Here is a 21261-nt window from a genome sequence, read left to right on the forward strand (position 1 = left end):
GCCTGGGCCAGGGTGCTTCAGGTCATTATTAACCAGTGGATTAGGATGTCAAAGTTCTGAATAAAAGATAAGACATAATTTAGGAGAAACATTTCTCCTCATTCAGCAATGTTTCCTTTAAAGCTGATTGGTCTGATTTTTAAAAAGTCGTTACTAAAAATAGGCTGAACGTGTTTATTTAAAGTGTTTGGAATATTTTAATAAAACAGAAATGCCTGTTAGCTTTTCTGCCTGTCTCCAATGGTCCTCCAGATCAGCCTTTTCAGGACAGATGAATTTATTGCATTACAGCTTATGCTGTTGTCAAGTACTGGTAGAAGCAGTTCTTTCTGATCTGTTTTCACCACTGACTTACAGGACATTTTTCAGACTGGTCCTGAATTGGTAGGAAAATTCAAACCTGGGTTGGCTACTCTGGGTGAGGAAAATTTGAGGAATTCCTGTAGTACAATTGGGAAGGGTTTGTTCAGCATGACTAGGGCTAAAATGCTAGGCTAGTTTTCTCTAAATGCTTTGTTCAGCCAGTAAAGATTATTTGTTGCAGCAAAATACTGAGCAGTAGGAGACTGAAGTGGGCTAGAACCCTTTCTTCATTGAAAGGGGCCTGAAAAAACAGTAGCAATATTCTGACTGTGCCTAGCTCTATTTAGATAAAATTATTGCAAACTGTTCAAACTATTTCACCTTCCTTGCAATTCTTCTTTCTTAGTGTCTCAGGGCTTTTGACATATGAACTCTGACCATTTTTAAATAATAATACTTGAGCCAGCCAAGGGGAAGTGCAGGTGGTGAAGTAACTGGGTGTGTTGTAGGTGAGAGAGCCTGGCCCCGAGTCCTCTCCTGGAGGACGTGGTTGTCCTGCAGCAGGACTGTGGGACCTGGTGACCTGTCCCACCACAGGCACCCACGGGGGGTTAATGGGAACACTGCATCATCTCCTGCCACGTGCCCAAGTCACCAACTGGGAGAAGCACAGGAGTGGCTGCAAGTTAGGAAAAAGCCTGTAACAACCAGTCAGTGCTGCATACTGGAGAAGATAAATCTGCAGAGGAAATCGTTGAGGCAGATGTTTAATTAGTTGGAGCCAGGCTGGATAAATCAGGATAGGAGCTGTCTATGCAGATATGCCGGTGTGCCTTCCCTTCCTCTGGGCTGGTGTCACTGCCTTTAAAAACAAACTGTTCTTTCTGCTGAGGAGAGAAGCAGCAGAAGGAGTCGTACAGCCTCTCCCTTACTGTAATGGATTCCCCTGTGTACACTCATAAAATAGAAAATGTAATTGATGTTTTCTTATGGTAATGAAAACTAACGAAGTCGAATACTTTATCATCAATTTGTTTAACCTATTGCGTGCTCAGCAGCGTGTATTGCACAGGCATATTTCATGGGAGGGCTGGAAATAAAACTGCAGTTCTGGGATGAGCTTCTAGGGGAGACTGGTCTAATCCAGGATGGGCCACCTTGAGGGTGCTCAGAGGCATTGCTTGTGCAAGAGGGTTTTCTGAAAATAGCTCAGATGGGAGAGAAAGAGCCAAGGATGGGCACAGAGAGGGGAGCTGGAATCTCCATCAGCCACGGGGACCTGGCTGGGCACAGCTCAGGCACTGGGATAACAACCCTTGGAGAACACTCGTGTCCAGAGGTAGTTTAAGGATTGTTTTGTATAATCCTGCCATGCCAACATCTCCTTTCTTTGTGCACTTCAGCAGCTGATGGTGTAAATATAAAATCTCTCTGCAGTGTGGCAGATCTGCAGAAAAGAACTCACATGCTGGAGATTGGGAGCATAAGAACTTCCTGTTCTGCTTGAATTTATCAGTAAAAATGTCAGATACCGTGCTGTCTGGATTTTGAGCAGCTCTAATAACCAGGTCCTGAAAATCTGTTTTAGAAGGTGAGATTTGGGTGTTTTAGTACTTGGGATAATTCTGCTCCCCAGAGATCAGTTAGCATTAACTTCTGGAGCAGGTAGCTGTTGGGCATGCTTGAAATCCCACCCTTGGGCTTGGCAGAGGAAGCTTTGCAGGTCGTAGAGATCAGGTTGCAGAACTGTAAAACACCATTACCCCTAGAACTTGATTTGCTTTACTGGGAAGTGATTTTCCTGCTCGGTCAGTCTGGTGTGTGTTTCTGCTGGTCTTACTTTCACCAGTACTCATGTGTTACCCCATTAACATGTAAGAAATCCGGGTTGTGGTAGGTGTGCACTTTAAATCCTGCTTTGTTAGGGAGGCTCAGAGGGACCAAGGCAGGCACAGTGCTTCCAAGGTGGAAGGCACAGCCCATGCTGTGATCCCAGGGCTCAGCTGGGGCTGGGGCTGACAGCAGCCCACAGTGTGCAGCAGGCAAGGAGATCTTATCAGGCTTTTTATATCTGCACCAAAGCCTGCACTCAATATTGCCTACAAAATATGTTTGCATGGATTACGATTTTAAGAACATAAGAAAGATGGTGAGTTCATCCTTGATACTTCATGTATCTTGATGCCATGGTGATTCTCAAATTAAATATGTGCAGGAACTATATGTACACTTGGAAGCCATCTCCCTGCCTGTGAGCTGTCTCATTCCTGCTGCTCTTCCACAAACACATTCCCTGGGACGCCAGTTGCCTTCTCCTCCAGAGCTCAGCTGAATGGACTATAAATACTAATGTAAAGTAAATAACAATGCAGAGAGAATGTGTGCAGAGGCTTTGTTTTCAAACAAATTAAGCATCGATGTCAGTATATAAAAACCAAATGTTCTTAGAAGGAGATGAGAGACAAAACTAAACAACATAAAATGCTGAAATGTTGGAATAATCCTGCCTGCTCCTGGTCCGTGTCAGCCTCTCTTCATCTGAAATTTCTAGTGAACAGAGAAGTCTCCTCTGATTAATCTTGTCTGATTTCAAGTAGAAATTCTTTGCAGGGTGAACATGCTACTGATTATTATTTAATAGCTGCCTCCGACTGCAAACATCCCCCGACCAGAAAGGCTCAGTCCTTTTAAGAACAAAATGCTCTACAAGTTTAATTGTTATAAACAAAACCTTCTGCCAACATTGCACAGACGTGACCTGTATTTTCCGTAGGTTAGAGGGAGAGTTATTAGCTCAGTGTTCTGTGAGTTTGGAGAAAGATTAATACTTTTTCAATAAATGAAAACAGCTGCTTTGCAATAACATTCAAGTCCCTAACAGCTGTCAACCAGTGCTTTTTGCATTCTTTAAAATGTGTAAAGTGACCAAAAATAGTTTAAAATAATCTTCCTGGTCTGTTTAAGTGTATTATTTCACTGCCACAGGAAGCTGAATAATAAGAAAAGAGAAAGATGCAAGAAACAGGCGTAGGACTTAAAGATAAAAGCTTCCATATCATATTTTAGTCTGTACACCAGAATCAGAGGAATTACAGCTGCCAAGGCCAGGGAAAGGAGCCTATTCCAGCCCTGGTTCCTGGGAGCACAGTCTGTTACAGAGCCAGGTTTTGTGGTGGTTGATTATTGCCATGGTTTGGATTTGTTCACACAAAGTTCAGGTTACCCTCAGAACCTGGAGACTCTCACATGAAGAGTTCTGCCTGGGGCTCATCTTTGTTTGAGGAGCAGCTGGGGAGGAGAGCTCTGAGTTGTGTTTGAAAATTCGGTTTCTGACGTGTCAGTGTCAGCACCACATTTAATGTCAAATTTCGTGACTTAAATGTTGTAAAGCAGCTGCTAGAGGAGCTGTGAGCCTTGCTGGGATTTTCCTTCCTCATCCTACCTTGTTGGTGGAAGAGTAGGACAAAAGATGTCTGTAAAGGGAGGTTTGTGTGTATTTTGATTGCACATATATGTATTTATTTATACATTTTAAAAAAGGAGAATTAAAAAGATAAACTATGTAAAGCTGCAGCCCTGTGGATTAAAGCACTTCTAACAGATGAACTACAGTTAGAATAAACTGTCATTAAATTTTGATACTGTCATGGAATGATGGTAACTGAGGAGTTTAAATTTAAAAGTAAATATGTTCGAGTAGGCGATGCATATGTTTGCTCTGACTCTTTCTGGGATGGAAGCCCCAGCATCTGTGACAGTGAAAAGCCAATTAATTTGTGTTTCCTTGTGTTCACACTCGTGCTTTTCTGCTTAATGGTAGTTGTGAGTGGCTCTGGCTCCAAGTGCTTTGTTTTGGATCATTACAGCAGCCCTGCAGAGCCCGGTGCAGGGTACGAGCAGCTCTACCTGCAAACCCCTCTGCCCTGCCTGCAAATCCCTCAGGGGTCCCTGCAAACACCTCAGGGGTCCCTGCAAACCCCTCTGCCCTGCCTGCAAACCCCTCAGGGGTCCCTGCAAACCCCTCTGCCCTGCCTGCAAACCCCTCTGCCCTACCTGCAAACCCCTCTGCCCTACCTGCAAACCCCTCTGCCCTGCCTGCAAACCCCTCAGGGGTTCCTGCAAACCCCTCTGCCCTGCCTGCAAACCCCTCTGCCCTGCCTGCAAACCCCTCTGTCCTACCTGCAAACCCCTCTGTCCTACCTGCAAACCCCTCTGCCCTGCCTGCAAACCCCTCAGGGGTCCCTGCAAACCCCTCTGTCCTACCTGCAAACCCCTCAGGGGTCCCTGCAAACACCTCAGGGGTCCCTGCAAGGACCTCAGGGATCCCTGCTGCTGCCAGGGGGCTCTGCCTTACCCAGGCACGGCTGTGCTGGCATTCCCAGGGCTGTGCTGGCATTCCCAGGGCTGGATTCACTCAGCACCAGTGCCAGCATTCCCAGGGCTGGGCTTGGCTCCCCTCGCCACTCCTGAGCAGGGCTGATGTGGGAAGGGCACAGCTGCTCCCTGCCCGGTTCTGGGGGGGTTCCCTGGAGCAGGGCGAGCCCCTGGGTGCAGAGAGGGCTGATGGAGCTGCTGGGAATGATTTCCTCCTGCCCGAGCCCGGCTCAGCTCTGCAGCAGGATGATTTATTTCTCCCACACCCCCTTTCCCTCTCCCCAGCCCGTGATGCTGAGCAGACCCCGGTGTGTTGGTGTCCGGGGACCAGCTCACGGGGAATACAGTGTGTGAATAGTTGGTCAGAGCAGCAGTGCCTAGTTAGCCCTGTGCCTTGGGCTGGTGAGGGGCTGCGCACCAGCCCAGGAGAATTGTTCATGCCCAGCCTCCAAAATGAAGGTGAAATATTGAACAGTTTTGGATCTGTTGGCATTGAATCCATGTGGTTACTGGTTCTTCTGGATTGGTAATAATGCTGTAATTTTGTGATTTTTTAATGTGACATGTTAGCTGTGCAGCTCAGCGTTTGGGTGACTGAGATTTTGTGTTTGTCTCACCCACTGTGATGAATAGAGGCTGTGCTGGTCCCTGGTACCTTCATGGGAGCAGCTGCTCCCTGCTGTGTGTTCCTGACCCTCGAGTGCACTGTGGTTGTGCTGCCCAAAACTGCAGAACAATCGCTGGTGCCTTCATAGCCAGGGAAAAGCACCTTTGTCCTTGAGAATCCCGGCAGTGGCGAGCCCTGGTGCTGGTCAGCCAGGAGTGCCCACCTGGGCTGGCCCCAGGACGGTGCCTTGGGGACAATTCCAGACACCGGTGGGGCCAGACTGAGAGCGGGGCAGCTGCAGAGTTTAAAATAAAATCTCTGTGTTGGATTTCTGCTGTAGGTGCTTTACATTATAGATCAAACACGATGATTTTGTCTCGGCTTTTTTTAGAGCTGCACATTGCTGATGCAAAAAGGTAGCAATTAAGTAAAACCCTTCTGTTGAGCTGTGCACAGCCCAGGTTGCTGCTGGCCGTGCTGCACATTTGCTGTTCCCCGGAAAAGCAATCCAGAAATGAAGTGTTTGTTTCTTTTTAAGGGGCTTTTGACTAAATTCTTTAATTTCACTGGCTGTCAAGGTAGTGTTAAGTAAAATAGGTTTGAACTGCTGTAGTTTTTGTGTACTGGACTAGATGTCAGAAACCTTTGCCATCACTGGAAATTCTGTCACTCTGGATTTACTATCTGTTTCCCACAGCTGAATTCCTGAGCAGTGTGATTTAACACCTTGGCTCTCCATCAACCAGGCCTGGCATTTATTTGAATGCATTACACCACTGGTTTCCATAAACTATTTTACAATTGTTTCATATAAATGACTGTTTATTTCTACAAAAACCATCTGTATTTCTGTGGAGAGCGGCAGATAACTGTGTGTAAAATTCAGTAATGTCACAACAGTGCAAGTTAAGGAAAAACAGATTGGGCTAAAAAAAACCTCTTGTGCTTGTGCATAATGTTAAAAGTTTGTTTTCACTATTTAAATATCTTTATTTATTAACCAGTATTTGCATTTGTAATGATAAAATCTTTATTCCACTTCAGAGGTGTTGAGGGGCTTTGGGGATTTTTAGCGGATAAACAGATTTAAGACGTCCTCGCAGCAGCAGGATTGGAGATGTAAACATTCTGCTCTGCAGCCAGTTCCTCTCTCACTGTTTACATATTTTCTGTTGTTTTATTGTCATTGCCAAGCACACAATGGAATCCTGCCCCTTCTGTCACGTTCTGGGAAGGCTCCTGAGCCCTCTCCCTGTCCCCACTTTCTCTGCTCTCCGCCGTGCGCTGACCCTGCTCCTCCCTCTGCCCTTTTGGTGATGGCCCCGTGCCCGTGCCCTGGCCCAGGGCCGTGTCCAGCATCCACGGGGAGCCAGGGTTCCCCAGGCCTCCCCAGGGACGAGGAGCTGCCTCGATTTCCCTCCTCCCAGCCAGCACCCAAGGAGCCTCCACACTGAGCTATTTTAATTCCTCCATCTGCTGCCCATGTGGTGGCAGAGGGAACACTGGAATCCAGCAGTCTTACACTTAGCACGACTGATACTTTCTGACAGACTATTTGAAATGATAGAAATACATAAATCTCCTCTTTTTTATGACCTTGTAATAGCTGCAACATATTTCCAGCAAATATTTTCTATAGCAATAATAAAAAAGCGATAACAAAAAAATAAATATAAATATAGTTTAAACTCAAGCGGAATCGTGCTTTCAAAGCCCAGGGATGGAGCAGCAAAGCAATAAATCACAAATCCTTGTGAAAGGAGGGACTTGAAATGGAAAGTCCCACAGACATCAGTGTTAAGTGTTTATCAACAGGGGTTTTTGACTGCTCTGCTGCCTTCTGCCTGTGCTCAGTTCCCTTTTGCTTGTTCCCTCCTGCCCAGTGTCTGTCACCGTGGCTGCTGGGCTGTGGCTGCCTAACTGCCCACATTTCTGATCTTTTCTTTCTTTTTTTCTTTGTTATTTTTTCTTTCCCTTTGTGATTTCCTTTGTCCACAGAAGCTGTGGCTGCCCTGGCAGTGCCCAAGGCCGGGTTGAGCAGGGCTTGGAGCAGCCTGGGGCAGGGAAGGTGTACCTGCACGGCAGGGAAAGGGACTGGAGGAGGTTCCCTGAGCCATTCCGTGGTGCTTGCAAAGCCCTGTGAGCAGGAGCAGTGTCTGGGCGTGCTGGAGCTCAGGGTGGAGATGCTGCCCCACGAGCACCATGCGTAAGGTGCTGCTCACACCAGCTGCTCTCAGGTGTGGGAGGTGGCAGGGCTCTGTGGAAGGAGCTCAGGGACAGACAGGTTTTCCTGGGCGTTCTCACCAGGCAAACTGAAATTGTAACAGGAGCCCCTAGCAAAGAGCAGGGTTAATGGATGACATGTGAGCAAATGCAGCATACAGGGGCATGGCTTTGGCAGAGCAGGCTGTGCTCCAGCAGGCTGAGAGGGAGCCAGAGACCATCTGAAAGGGATGGTGGGTTTGCCATGGCACGTTTAGATTTCCAAAAAAGATCTGACAAAGGCTCATAAAGCAATTAAGCTGTCACAGGATGAGAAGGAGGATCCTCACATGGATTAATAATTGATTAAAAGACAGGAAACAAAGAATAGGAATAATGGCCCTTGGTGATTAGTAACTAGGTTACTGGTGGAGCTCCAGTGGAACTGGTGGAACCTGGCATTGTTCCTTAATGTGGGGCATGGAAAGGATGTGAATGCTGATGTGACAAAATGCGCTGTTGATACAAAAGAGGTAAGAATGGTGCAAATAAAAGCTGTCTGTGAAGCACTGCAGAGGTAGCCACAGTGCTGAGTGACAGGACAATAAAACGAGAGAGGGAAGTCAGTGTCAATGAGTACAAAATAATATACATGGTGAAAAGCAACTGTAACTATATGTGTACAATGATGGGCTCTAATTACCTTCCATCAGTCAGGAAAAGTATCCAGCATCACCACAGTAGTTCTCTGAACACTTCAGCTCCGTGTAGGAGCAGGCAGAAAGACAAATGGAACATCAGGAACTGAGTCCATAAATCCCAACGTACCCACGTCTTAATTGCTGTATTTTGTCTCAAAAAAGAGAAGTGAAGAGATGCAGAAAGGGATGAGTATGGAAATGGATCAGGCACATGAAATGAGGAGCAGATGCTGAGGAGTGAAGGGCTTTTCTGGTGTGGAAAAAGCACAACTGGGTATGAGGGGTGTCTATGAAGTGCAGGTGATGGGGACAGTGGATTGGGAAGGTTTTATCCTGGTAGTTCAGAGGCAGGAGCTGCTCACCCCAAACACTGGGGTGGCAATGGCTCATTGGAACAAGAGGAACACTCTTCCTCACTCAATGTAATTAATTCGCGAGGTAAATATCATGGAAATGGGAAATTCAAAAGTGTTTTGGACAAATGCATGGACTGTAAAGGGAACAGAAACAGCTGATGTAGCACAGGTGGAACTGGGGTGTTGGTGTGGATTATGGGAGCTCTTGAAGGTGAAGAGAGGATATACAGGCATAGGGATGTGTTTTGTTGCAGAGACCAATGCTGTAAAATATAGCCTCAGTTTTCAACAGTTTGGGTGTTTTTGTTGACACTGGTCTTTTTTGTTTAGGTTTGACGACTCCACAAACATTAAATATTCTTTCTGTAATCCTTATTTCGCCCTAGTAACTAGTTTGGAGATGGAGGGGGTTTAGTAGGGTTTTGTTTAAAGCCTGGTTCCCTGTTGTAGTGTTAGTATTGTTTATTGTGCAGATTCACCCCTGACCGTGGCATTCTTCATTGCTATTGAAAGTTAATGGGGGAAAAATTGCATTCCAAACATTTGAACCCGTAGTAGCCATGGCTGAACTTAGTTGATCTCTGGTGATCGGTTCAATTTAGTTACGATTTTTAGCCATTAGGCTGGGGCTGAATGATGGTGATTTGGTTGAGGCCAAATGTCTGCAGAAAATTGGCTGTTTGATAAGAGCCCTGTTATCAGAGGGGGATACTTTCTCATTTACATTTAGATGAGTATTGATTATTTATTTACTCAGAGAAGTGAGATTCGTTCCCAATCTTATCTCTCTAGTCTCTGCTTGTCAGCAGAAAGAGAGAGAGAGCTCCTGACAACAGCCCAAGATAACAGCACTTTGTAGTGGAGATAAAAGTTGGAATGGGCCTTTTTCTAGTCTTGACTGAAAGGATAAGTTTTAAAAATTAGAACTGATGGGTAGTGCTTTCAAAAGCCCTTTCTGAAAGCTTTGCAGCTTAAATGGCAACAGAATTGGTTTGTTGGTATGCGGGTGGCTGTTCCCTTCTGCAAGGGGGACCCTTAATTTGATTACAGGGTGGGATTCTTCCCAGGCACCTTTGTGTGCTCATAGGGAACTGTGGGTCTTGGGGTCTTGTTTTTAATTCCTGATGAACATTCCTGTCTCTAAAGGGGTGTCTTGAACTAGCCAGGTGGGTATCTGTGGGCAGGATCCGTGGTGAGAGTGGTTCCACAGGGATTCAGCTGGAAGGGATGTGTGGGATGGAGGATCACTCACCCCAGGAGGGGTGTGGAGCCCTGGGAGCTGCCAGCAGCAGGAAAGCTTGGCTTGGGACACTGGCCAGGACAGTCCGTGCCAGGATTTTAAAGGTTTATTTTACAACTGCGTTGAACATTTGCATGAGATTACAGAAATCCATAAAATCCATCTTTGGTATTGCCACTTGAAAATTTGTTGAAATTCACAGAGCAGGATTCCATTAGGGGACCATTAAATTATCCAATATTCCTACTACAGTGACATCATTTGAACTTGTGAGAGAAGCCTGATAGTAAAACTCCTCCACAGACTCAGCCTAACGTTCTTCATCTGTTGGCAAGCAGAGGTCATGTAAATGTGGACAGATATTTAAAGCATAATTGAAGATTAGATTCTCTCTGAAAATCCATTTGCACTTTTTTATTCATTTCTCAGTATTTACTTTTTTATTAATTTCTCAGTATTTTCTGGTTTTAGGGAGTTATCCATGAGGCAGGTTGACCTGGTTCCTGCTCTGGAGCTCTATTTCCCTGCTTTCTTAGCAGAGTTAATACGGGCTTGACACAAACTGGGTAAAACAATTTATCTGATCATGGGCTTCTCCAGCTGCTCCAGGTAGAAATGACCCTGAGGCACTGCAGGGTGTGTTGAGGGGTGATCCCTGATGGCTCTCCTCAGGGTTCAGCAGCATGGGGACTGGTTCTGATGGGGGTGATGTTTTTGGGGTGGATCCAGCTGGTGGAATCAGATCCTCACAGAGGGACCATGAACCCTGCCTACCTTTGCCCCTTCCACTGTGTCAGGGTTTGCCCCAATTGAGCAGGGCTTTGGGACTGGGTACCAACAGCACAGATGTTCAGATCTGTGCCAGCAGTGCCCTTGGATGTAGCTCAGGAATCTCTGGAAGGTGCTTGGGATGAACAGACAAAGCCATTGGGTTTTGCTGTCACTAGTCCTGTTCTTAAACCTACACCAGATTTTGAATCCAAATTGATTTACTGCTTTGAGATTTGTTTCAATTCAGTATATTTTGCTTCTGCCTAACAAGCAGGCCTCTGTTTATCTAATTTATTTTAAATTTAAATAGTTAATCACATTTGCAGTAGGCGGGAGAGGAGCAGTGTTGGCGCTGGGTGTGTTTGCCTTTCTTTGTGCTGCGTGCTTTGCCCTGCTGGCGCTTGGGCAGCTCCTCGTGCCCCCACTGGCTGTGCTGGGCAGGGCGGGAGCCCCCTGTGCCCTGCAGAAAGCCTGGCACCTCACCTGCTCTGAGTGGCACTGGGAATGAGGAGAGTCCCCAGTGCTCCACCCGGGGAGGGAACGCGCCCAGCCAGGCAGCGAGTGCCTCCCGTGGCTGTGGGGAGATGGAACGAGCAGCTGTAATTGAAATTCTGCTGTAGTAAATTTAAAATTAATTGGCCAACAAATTCCATTCCTCAGGCATGCCATCTGAGGCTGAAAGACTTAATTTTTTTATGTATTTTAAATATTGCATCATATATATATGCTCGTAATTCAAAGTCAGCAAACAGAAATCTTTTAAGTAGTGGTGAAGAGGGAACAGATTTTGTTATTTCAGTTCTAGGTTTTTTGTTACTTTGAGACCTGGTTAAAGAGGCTTTGAATCACTTAGGATTTTTCAGGTATCTGTTCAGGTTGTTTTACTGGATTATGGAAAATTATTGTTTATGGAAAATACACAGCTGAGAACTTGGTGCACACTTCAGCTCTCAGGTGTGAGCAGGAGTGGTGTGAGGACAGGAGGGCTTTGGCCCCACCAGCTCCTGCCCTTGGAAGGGGCTTTTCTTCTTCTGGGTCCCACGTGGAACTTGGTGCACTTGGGTCTGCCCCCACCCTGCCAGGGCCTCTCCCAACCACTGTCAGGACAGCAGGGCTGGAGCTGACTCAGGGGCTTCACCTGGAATTGGGTCAGTGTCCTGGTTTTGTTCCAGTTAAGCCATGCAGTTTAAGGACCCATTCAACTAGAAGATTTTTTTTAATGGCCTAGATCTTGTAAAAACAATTTTTTATACATTTTCTGTAGTTGTAAAACAGCTTTTTAAGTGGTATTGTCCTTACTTGGGGATTTGGTTGGGGGAGAAAGAAGCTGGCACCTGAACCTTCAAGATCTACTGTTAAAACGTGAAAAGAATTCATTCAAAGCAGCACATCTGTCCCTCTGTGTGATGCAGTCCACAAGGAAGGGCTGATTTCCTTCCCTGGTGCTTCCAGTGCTCTGTGCAGGCAAGAGGGATGGGCAGCAGGGAGCAAACACTAGGGGCTTCTTCACTCAGGAAAGATGCCCAAAAATGCCCCCAGGGCATACAGTGAGGTCTGAGGGGCTTTCCCACTCCAGGCAGGGGCTTGGTGCAGCCTCACCTGTGCAGGGGCAAGGTGGGAGTGTTGGACAGGGCTTTGGCAGGTCAGGGACAGCTGGGGACAGTGGAATGTGCTGTTTCCTTCCACACCATCCTCCAGCTGCTGACAGGGCCCTTCCTTTGGCAAGGGGCTCTGGGACATCAACACCCACCTGCTGTGCTCCTGGGCTGCCAGTAACCTCGTGTGAGTTGAACGTGCTAAGCCATCACTTTGTTAGAAAACAGATGATTTTACAAGTTACTTTATGTTGCAGGTCCTCAGTATCGGCTGGAGAAGCAGAGTGAACCTAATGTCCCAGTAGATTTAGACTGTACCTTGGAGAGCCAGAGCACTTTGGAATTCTGCCTTGTCCGGGAGAACAGTATGTTTCCCCTTTTCACTTTTGCTCTTGTAAACTGCTTAAACTCACATAAGTTATGTATTTTGGAACACAAGCTGTACTGTCTGGGCAAGTACGTTTTGACGAGACTCTCTGTCCCGAGGCACTTCTCCGTGGTGCCAAAACAATATTCCAGAGGGAAATGATGGATTTCATACCTTTAGTAAATAGTCTGCATCCTGTTTATCACTTCATGATTAATCCTTTGCTGTTAAACTGTTCTGTAAAGTTATGACCAACCCTGAAAAACACGAAATATGAACCTGTCTGCGCTGCAGACGTTGCTCAGTGAGTCGAGGGGTTGGTCTGCAGGGTGTTGTGCCCTGTCAGTGTGGCTGTCAGAGGCACTGGGGGTTTCTAATACAATTTAAAGAAATTAGTCATGCAGAAGTAACTGCAGCAGTTTGATGATTTTTGAAGTGCCAGACAAATAATCTTCTCTCCAGCTCTGCTCAAGTATTTTTATTCTATTACTGTTTTAATGATCCTAATATTTATTTCCTGATTTATTTCTTTACTTGAAACAATAAGAAACTTTAAAAAAAGACATTTAACATTGGTTTGTGTTTGTTCCCCATGGAGTTTTGATCCATTTTTCATTCTTTACAGCAGCCATGCTCTCAGGTTTGGTGTTCTTTCGTTCCATTTTGTGTAAAAATGTTGATTGTACTAGTGAGTAAAGCCACTCAGCCAAGAACACTGCACACAGACATTGTAAGAGCCTGCTTCAAGCAGTGGAAGAGTTTGTTCCTTCTGTGCAAAGGTTAAACCTTTCAACTGGTGCTTTTTGGGCACAGCAATTGTATCTGATCCCAGCATGGCAGCAGAGCATCCCCAGAGCAGCCCTGGGTGCCGCACAAGGGAGAGGAGCAGCCTGAGCTCCCAGTGCTGCTGGGGCTGGGATTGGCACTCTCAGCTCTGGCTGCTGCTCTCCCTGAGGTGGGACTTGCTCCCAAAATGTTCCTGGTGCTCCTGGTTCATTTCTGCACAAAATGGTTCTGAGAAACTGTAGGAGAGACCTTGGCAAGAGGGAGCAGGGGGGCTGTGCTGAGGAAATGGAGCAATTCTGACCTCACTAATCGAGTTGTGCTCTTCCACAAGCCAGAATTCCCCGACGTCTGCATCCCACCTATTATTTTTGTATTGATTTTTAATCTATGAAATGATCCTCACTAGTCATACTTCCATGGGTTTTGCTTGTGATTTAAAATAACATTTTTTTTAAAACCCAGGCTCTGTAATTAAAAGAATACTGCGGATACTGCATTTTTAATGTATTTTCATCATCTGTGGAGGAATCCAGGCTGTGTCCTGTAGCTGTATCCCCTGCAGGTCCTTGCTCTCCCGAGTGACTGGGTTCAGGTTGCACCATTACTGAAAGAGTAAATCTGGTGGAAGTTTGTAAGTGGTGTAGCAGGAGGCAGTCAGTCTGCTCTGCTCCAGGAGAGCCTCAGGAGCCTTGGCTCAGAATAAATGTCACAGTGTTGAGGGGACTCCTTTCCCTGCTCCTGAAGTCCTTGTGCTGCACTGCTCCCCTTCCCTCCCAGGCCAGGGACCCCAGAGTGACCCTGCTCCTGCACAGAGCCCTGGAGAGCTGTGGGGTGGATCCCTGAGGCTGCTGGGTCCAAATTCCCTGAGCTGGGGAGCTCTCCTGCCCTCTTTGGCACTCTGTGTGCCCATCCAGGAGGATGCTCTGAGCCCTGCTGGGATGGGCATTGCCCAGGCAGGGTCACCCTGCCCTGTCCATGCACAGAGGGGCTCCAGTTTGTGAGATCACTCACTGTCCCTGCCTTGGGCAGAGCCTGGCTCCCCCCTGCAGTCAGAAAATGGATTTTGGGGTGCTTAGGAGCTATCTTTTGGCATGACATTAGAATAGAAATATTGACAGTTTTGCACTATTAATAAAATAATGGCTTGACAATCCTATCAGCAAACTGAAATATTCACTTTGTGCATTCTGTCTTGATTTGAAATACTTTTAGCTTTGATATGCCAGTCAGAAAAAACTCTGTTGTAACAGCTATTACTTGTAAATGTGCTCTTCATAGTCTCATAGTCATTTATAAATATATATATGGATTATGGCAAGCATCTCCTGGGAGAAGAGCAGCCACATTCCTTTGGGCAAAGAGAAAGTTTATATTTCAGGGTATTAAATGAAACAAAAACTTTCCATTATTAAGAAATATGTATGGAGAAATCCCCTTTCCAGCCAGCATTTACTAATAGCATTCAAGCTAATAAACTGCTTCCAGTGTGCGGAACTTTTAACTTGCACAGAGATTTATCTTTAAACTGAAAGCTGCACTTTGTAATGTGAAATGCCTTTATGTGTGGTAGGAAGCCGTTCATGGCTAATTTAGTTTTATTCTTGCCATCTTACTTCTGGAAAGTTCCTCTTTCTCATTTTATCATTAGATAGTAATTAGTATTCAAGGGAAATTGGTCTTAATATATTAAAATTGGTTTAGTGCCTTTAGACCTATAGCAAAGCCAATGTCTTATTGGAAAATGTAATTGGGGACTCTGTGTATGTAATTAATTGTATTGCAATTAAGAACTTTCATTAAGCAATATTCTAGTACATTAAAGTAATAAGGGACATTTTTGCAGTGCAGTTAACTTTGTGTTTTGTTGTTTTATCGAGGAAATGCAGGCTCCCTTCCCTGCAGCAGGCTGCCTGTGACATTTCAGGGCTGTGCTGTTCCTGCGGTGCCGTTTCTGTCTGAGCTCGGGGCTGGCAGGGGGCCCTGGCACAGGAGGCTCCTGCTTCAGCGGGGTCCCCGTGGGAGGAGGCTTCTGGTTTGGCTCCTGCCTCACCTCCAGCTCATGGAGCTGGTGCTGTTGGTCTCATTTGAAAATCAGGGTTTCCAGTGAGGAGATGGGCCCGAGTGACCGAGCTCACTCTGCTGCACGGGGAGCCAGGTGTGTCCTGGGGCTGTGTGGGCAGCCCAGGGTCAGCTGGCGGGGTCACTGCTGCCCTGTTCCAGCTCCTGTCCCAGCACAGCTGCCATTGTCACCACGCAGTGTGGGGCAGGGCTGTGGGCACACCCCACTGGTCTCCAGCCTGGAGGAGGGTCCTGGCTGGCTCTGGGCAGAGGGGCAGCAGTGCCCCTGCCACCCTCCTGCCCCACTGCCAGGCTCTGCCACACCACAGCCCCTCATGATGCTTTGAAGTGCACCAAAAAGTTTGACATATCTCAGTGTATCTTTGGAGTAGTGCAGCATGAGGGTTTGACATGATACATTATGATAATCCATAGTATAGAGACATTAACACAGGGGGTCTGTGACAAAATGCATTGTAATGTCTCGGAAGGAGCCATTACAATTTATCTTGTCATTCTGGAGCATGGAGTGCTTGCAGTGTTAAGATGGCTCTGCATAAATTCACATGGAGACTGTTTAATTTGATTTTTGGAATCCTTTCAAGTCGAATGGCACAGCCCAATTTGTAGCTTAACCCTTTGGTGTCCCCCTTCCCCAAAGGAGGGTCTGTGGTGTGTGAGAAGGGCAGCTCTGGGAAACCTGGGGTGGGAAACTCCTGCTTTATGCTCCCCATGTGGTTTTGGACTCATTTAACAGCAGATGCTCACAGTGGTGTGGTGTTGAGGCCACTCCAACAGTACAAGTCTCAAGCAAAATTAATACTGAAAAATCTGACAAGTTGGTACCTGCTTTGCTGGAGCTTTAAAATCTGTACTAAAACTCCATCATCTCATCTTCCCATTATTAAAATTTCAGCAAAATATAGAGTTTTCATTAATCTCCTGCAGCAAATTTAGTTCTCTGAACTGGCAGTTGGTTCAGCTTTTAGGACTACATTAGCCAGGATATTAAACAAAACGTGTCATTCCTCAGGATCTCCTGTAAGAAGCTAAATCAGTTTTCAAACATATTTATGCCACTTTATCTACCAGCATCTGAATGATCATTTTGAGCTGAGGTGCTTTATTAGCAGCTGGCATCGAAATTACTCTGTGCAATTATATATCACATTATAGTAATGTTGAAATTGGTGTTAATCCAACGTCATAAAATGTAAAAAATCTTTAAAGTGTGTTATATTTTTTCAGTAATTGGCATTTTGGCTTAATGAGTTGTTGCCTTTTATAAAGGCAGTACCTGCAGTGGTAATGAGAATACTAATGAGTAAATAAAGTGCAGCTTCACATCAGCGTGCCCGAGGTGCTGCTGGGACGTGGGAGATCTGTGCTGGCATCCAGGGGGCACCTCTGGGGACAGACACCTCTGGGGACAGACACCTCTGGGGACAGACACCTGTGTGCCTACCTCTGGGTGGCTCTGGCCTCCTTGCTGGGTGACAGGGGGTGGGTGGCCAGCAGGGCCCCCCGCTCATCCCCTGGGGTACCCACGGTGCGGGGCTGCCTGTGCCACTGGGGAGCTGGCCCCCAGCACGGGGTGCTGCTCTCCACGCAGCCTCAAGTGCCTGCCATGGTGGCCCCAGCGCCTTGGTGGCTGCCCTGGGGCGGAGGGTGGCATTTCCTGGTCCCAGAGCCACTCAGAGCCCCTGGCAGCCCCCAGGTGTGGCGGTGCTGTGGCGCCAGGTGTGCCCCGAGCCAAACCTCCCTTCAGGAGCCCCCGGGCTTTGTCTTGCAGGTTCAAGAGGAGAAGAGGTGTCGGAGGAGGACCCCCAGATCGACATTGCCACGGTGCAGGACATGCTCAGCAGCCACCACTACAAGTCCTTCAAAGTCAGCATGATCCACCGGCTGCGCTTCACCACGACGTGCAGTTAGGTAAATCCACCCCTGCCGTGGCACAGGGCAGCTCAGGGCTGTGCCAGCACTGCCTGGCATCTCTGCTGCTCTGAATCCATCATTGTCACCTTGGTTCATTTTCTCATGGAGCACTTGAAAGTGTTGCTGGCGTTTCAGCAGTTAAAAATATTGCTTTCCATTGAAAATACTTCAGTATTTTTATTATCCCCAATCAGTTGCACATGTTGCCTCTGAAGGAAGGCCATTACTTAATGACCTCGTCTCCTTTTTCCAGTCTAGGCTTCCTAATGGAAAGCTTCTTGCCAACTGTTTTGTTATTTTTAAATGAGGCTTTGCAAAATTGGGAATTATTGGGTTTTTCCTTTTCTGAGACTGAAAGATTTTTAACGACCTAGTGGAAATTTGAGGTGGAACAAAATAAATGAGCATTCTCTAAAGGTTTTATATTGTCCTTATTGGCTCGCTGAATGCTTTTGAAAACCTGAAGGCCAAGGGCTGACAGAATCCTGAATTATAAAAGCCCCATTACTGTTTTAAAATGATTGAATGGCTTTTTATCTTTGTGTTTAAATTGTGAAAATTTGATTAATGATGCATTGGTAGGTGACCTGTGACATTCCAGCAAATACTTCCATAAAGAAATGATTCTGCAGTAAGATATTAAGTGCCATAGTGTTTACAAAATATATTTATTCTGTAGAATTTAGAATTGTTAAACTATACCAACTCCTGTATTATTGTCACTACAGTCCCTTCATTCCTCCATCCTGAAGCACATGTAAGAGTACGTGTGTGTAAAATTCTCACAGAAGAGGGTTTTTGGTTTATTTTGAGCTGTCTAGTTGAGGCAGGATTTATCTCTGGTGCTGGAGCAGGGCAGTGCTGGGCATGTTTGCTGCCTTGAGCAAACTCTCGGGGTGTGATAGTTTGCTTCCAGTGAAGTTTGACTCACTGTATCTGGGAAGTGTCAGAAATGAGAGCTTGAAAAGGTCATGACAGATCACTAAAGATAAATGGTTAAGGGAGAAGAGCTGTTAAATGAAACAAATGGCTTAACTTGTGCAGCAGTGGAGGAGCTGACCCTGCCCAGTGCTGTAAGGACCATAAAATTTCCCTTTTATAACAATCTGTGAACTTGTGTGATTTTGATGGCAGTGCACTGACAATGGGGCTTTATGATCTTTTTTTTCTTGTTTTTTTAATCAAAGAAAACCCCAGCAGGGTGTTCAAACCTTGGGCAAATGTAGAAAATCAAAACCTTTTGATAAAGTCTGAGTAAGTTGCTGGGCTTTCTCCTGAATTTTAAAAAGACATTAGAAGATCAAGATTGGCAAAACAAGGACTGAGGGGCTGTGTGGGTTTGGGCTGATGAGTGTTACATGTTGCCTGTGAGTGACAAACTGCCTCTTCCTCCCTGAAATGGAAAAAACAGGGGCTAATTTTTTGTCTTCAGTCGAGGTGACTGGCCTGGGAGCTTGGTGATGGCCAGTTGCAAAGAGTTTTCTTTGCAGCTTTTGTGTGCCATCAGTTCTGTGTAGCAGCTGTAACAGGGCAAGTGTTTCTCGGGGACCCCAAAAATCCTCTGTCACCCCTTTGCTCCTTGGTGGCAGATCAGTGCTGTCAGTGGCTGTGCAGGAGTGGATTGCACTTTTTGAAATGTTTTAGCTGTTTTCAGGCCTGATCATTGAATTTGAGACAAGGTTTATGAAAAACATGGGAATAAATTTGATTTTCTGTACATTGTGTGTAGCTCTGTAGTAAAAGGTGATATGTGGATGGCCATGGGAGGAGTGCCCAGCCCTCTGAGTGATGGGGTTTTTGCATTTAAGGTGGCAGTTTAAGGTCTGGGGTTTGTGTTTCAGCCCATATCACAGGGTAATGCACACACAGCAGCACTCTCAGCAGTTTTACAAAGGCTCTATCATGTTCTGGAGGAATAAGACGCATTTACTCGTGTATTACATTAGCACAACTAACAGGAGCATATTGTCTGGGAGAACAACTGCTGGCAAGTGTTTCAGAGAGGGGAGGGGGCAATTGCAGAGCCCAACAAAGGGAGCAAAAACAGAACATTGCTACTGGACCCATACATTGATGGCATTCCTTTTGACAAAATGAATGAATTTAAAAAATAGTAGAAGGAGCATTTTCACTTGGGTTTTGGGTATGAGTGATTTGTGCTGTGAGACAGAGACTGCAGAAGCCACAGACACAATACTGTTTTGATTTTAGGTTTCAACACATCCAGATTGTGAGAACAATAACACAAAAAAGACAACATTCTTTGTCAATGTACTCTCTGGATGTGGGTGAGCTTCAGCCAGTGATGTCGAGATACAGAAATAATGGATGAAGTATACAGCAACAATTTGCAGATAAAAATAATAGAAGTTAAAGTGTATTTTACATGATAAAAAAAAGATGAAAGAGGAGGAAGTCTGTTCCATCTGAGATGGTTACAAAATGGTGAAGTAGCCTCTGCTGAGAAGATTGATGCAATGGGGAGTGACCTTGGCTTGGAGCAGGAGCTGGTGATGTATGTATGAGCATCTCGCTGCTAAATGGACCCAGATTTGTAGCACTAATATACATGGAAGCCCAGAACCAAACTCAGGATGGCAATAAATCAACAGCCACTTTGGGTGTCATTTCTGGTTTATATTCCACTATTGTTCTATCACTTTAATTCATGTCACTATCATCTGTTCATCTGGAACAGTTTTATATAATTTTCCAGTGGAGTTACCTGACAAATCCTATCAAATTAACAAGGTGCATTAACAGTATTGACTGACTGTGAATTCTGAAGTTACAGGACCAAACAGTGACATTTTTTTGAGGATATTTATAGGGGTGATGCTCTTAGAGGAAGGGATGGGGAACAGCCCTCACACATCAAGAATTTGCACCTTTATTTTTAGAACTTCCCCTGACTTTTTTTTAGTGAGAAAATGAGACTTTGTATCATCAACTTCCATATTTTCCTTAAACCACAGCAAATACCATTTGGAATAATGAACCATTACAGTGAAATACCAGCACCAATTTTACATAATCTGTCCAAAATTAAATCACAAACCAAAATGGGCTCCAGATACAGCCTCAGCCTACTCAAATTAGTGAGTTCCAGGAGTCTGGGTGTTAATTGGACTCTTGATACAATGCTTAATTGCAAAGTGATCTCTCTGATGTGAGGTGTGTTTAATGCGTTGTTGGGTTAGGGGGTGTTCCCATTACCCATGGGGTGGGTGAGGCTGGCCTGGTCTCAGGCCAGGGGCTGCAGCCAGACCCCCCAGGCTCCTGCCCTGTCAGAACCCTCAGGAGGGAGAAGGTTTTCTGCCTTTTTTTTTTTTCCAGAGATGCAAAAGTTAAATGATATTTAAATACTTTTTTCCTATATTCCTTTCGTTGATGTCTCATGAGCTTCACGCTGTAACTCATGCCTGAAGACACATCATTGTTTTTAAGGTGCAAAAAGCTGCCTGGGAAGTTTGCTCAGCTCAGTTCAGTTCCTGAGCTGGTTCCAGCAGGATCCTCCTTGAACTCTGCCCTGGTGTGGCCTCACTTTGAGTACTGTGTGCAGTTCTGGGCACCACAATGTAAAAAGGACATGAAGCCATTAGAGAGCATCCAAAGGAGGCCATGGGGTGGGAAGGGTCTGGAGGGGAAGTGTCCTGAGGAGAGATGAGGGTGCTCTGTGAGGTCAGACCTCGCTGGGGGCTGTAGCATCCTCACAAGGGGAAGCAGAGGGGCCGGTGCCAATCTCTGCTCTCATGCCCATGACAGGACTCAGGGAAGTGGCAGTCTGAAACGGGGCATCGGGGCTGGATATCAGGAAAGGGATTTTCACCCAGAGCAGGGCTGGGCTCTGGAACGGGCTTCCCTGGAAAGTGAGCGCAGCACCAGCCCTGCCTGGGTTCAAGAGGCACTGTTGGGACAGTGCTCTCAGGCACAGTGGGGTTGTTGGGTGTCCTGTGCAGGGCCAGC

At 46.0% G+C, this 21261-nt stretch overlaps 1 protein-coding gene across 6 annotated transcripts in view; it reads left to right on the plus strand.

The window, feature by feature from the left end:
• Nucleotides 1-21261, plus strand: part of MAPKAP1 (MAPK associated protein 1) — an 80578-nt gene that overhangs the window by 46326 nt on the left and 12991 nt on the right. For 4 of the 6 annotated variants that reach the window (XR_004061222.1, XM_030961440.1, XM_030961442.1 and 1 more), the window contains one exon: nucleotides 17153-17292. Coding sequence is in view for 4 of the 6 variants with exons in the window: in XM_030961440.1 (XP_030817300.1) it covers nucleotides 17153-17292 (140 nt within the window). In the remaining 2 variants the exon portion in view is untranslated. Of the gene's footprint in view, nucleotides 1-12406; nucleotides 12515-17152; nucleotides 17293-21261 lie in introns of all 6 variants that reach the window. The other 2 variants (XR_004061221.1, XM_030961444.1) reach the window with 2 other exon arrangements.

The sequence above is a fragment of the Camarhynchus parvulus genome, chromosome 17, assembly GCF_901933205.1.
Source record: "Camarhynchus parvulus chromosome 17, STF_HiC, whole genome shotgun sequence".
Lineage (NCBI taxonomy): Eukaryota > Metazoa > Chordata > Aves > Passeriformes > Thraupidae > Camarhynchus > Camarhynchus parvulus.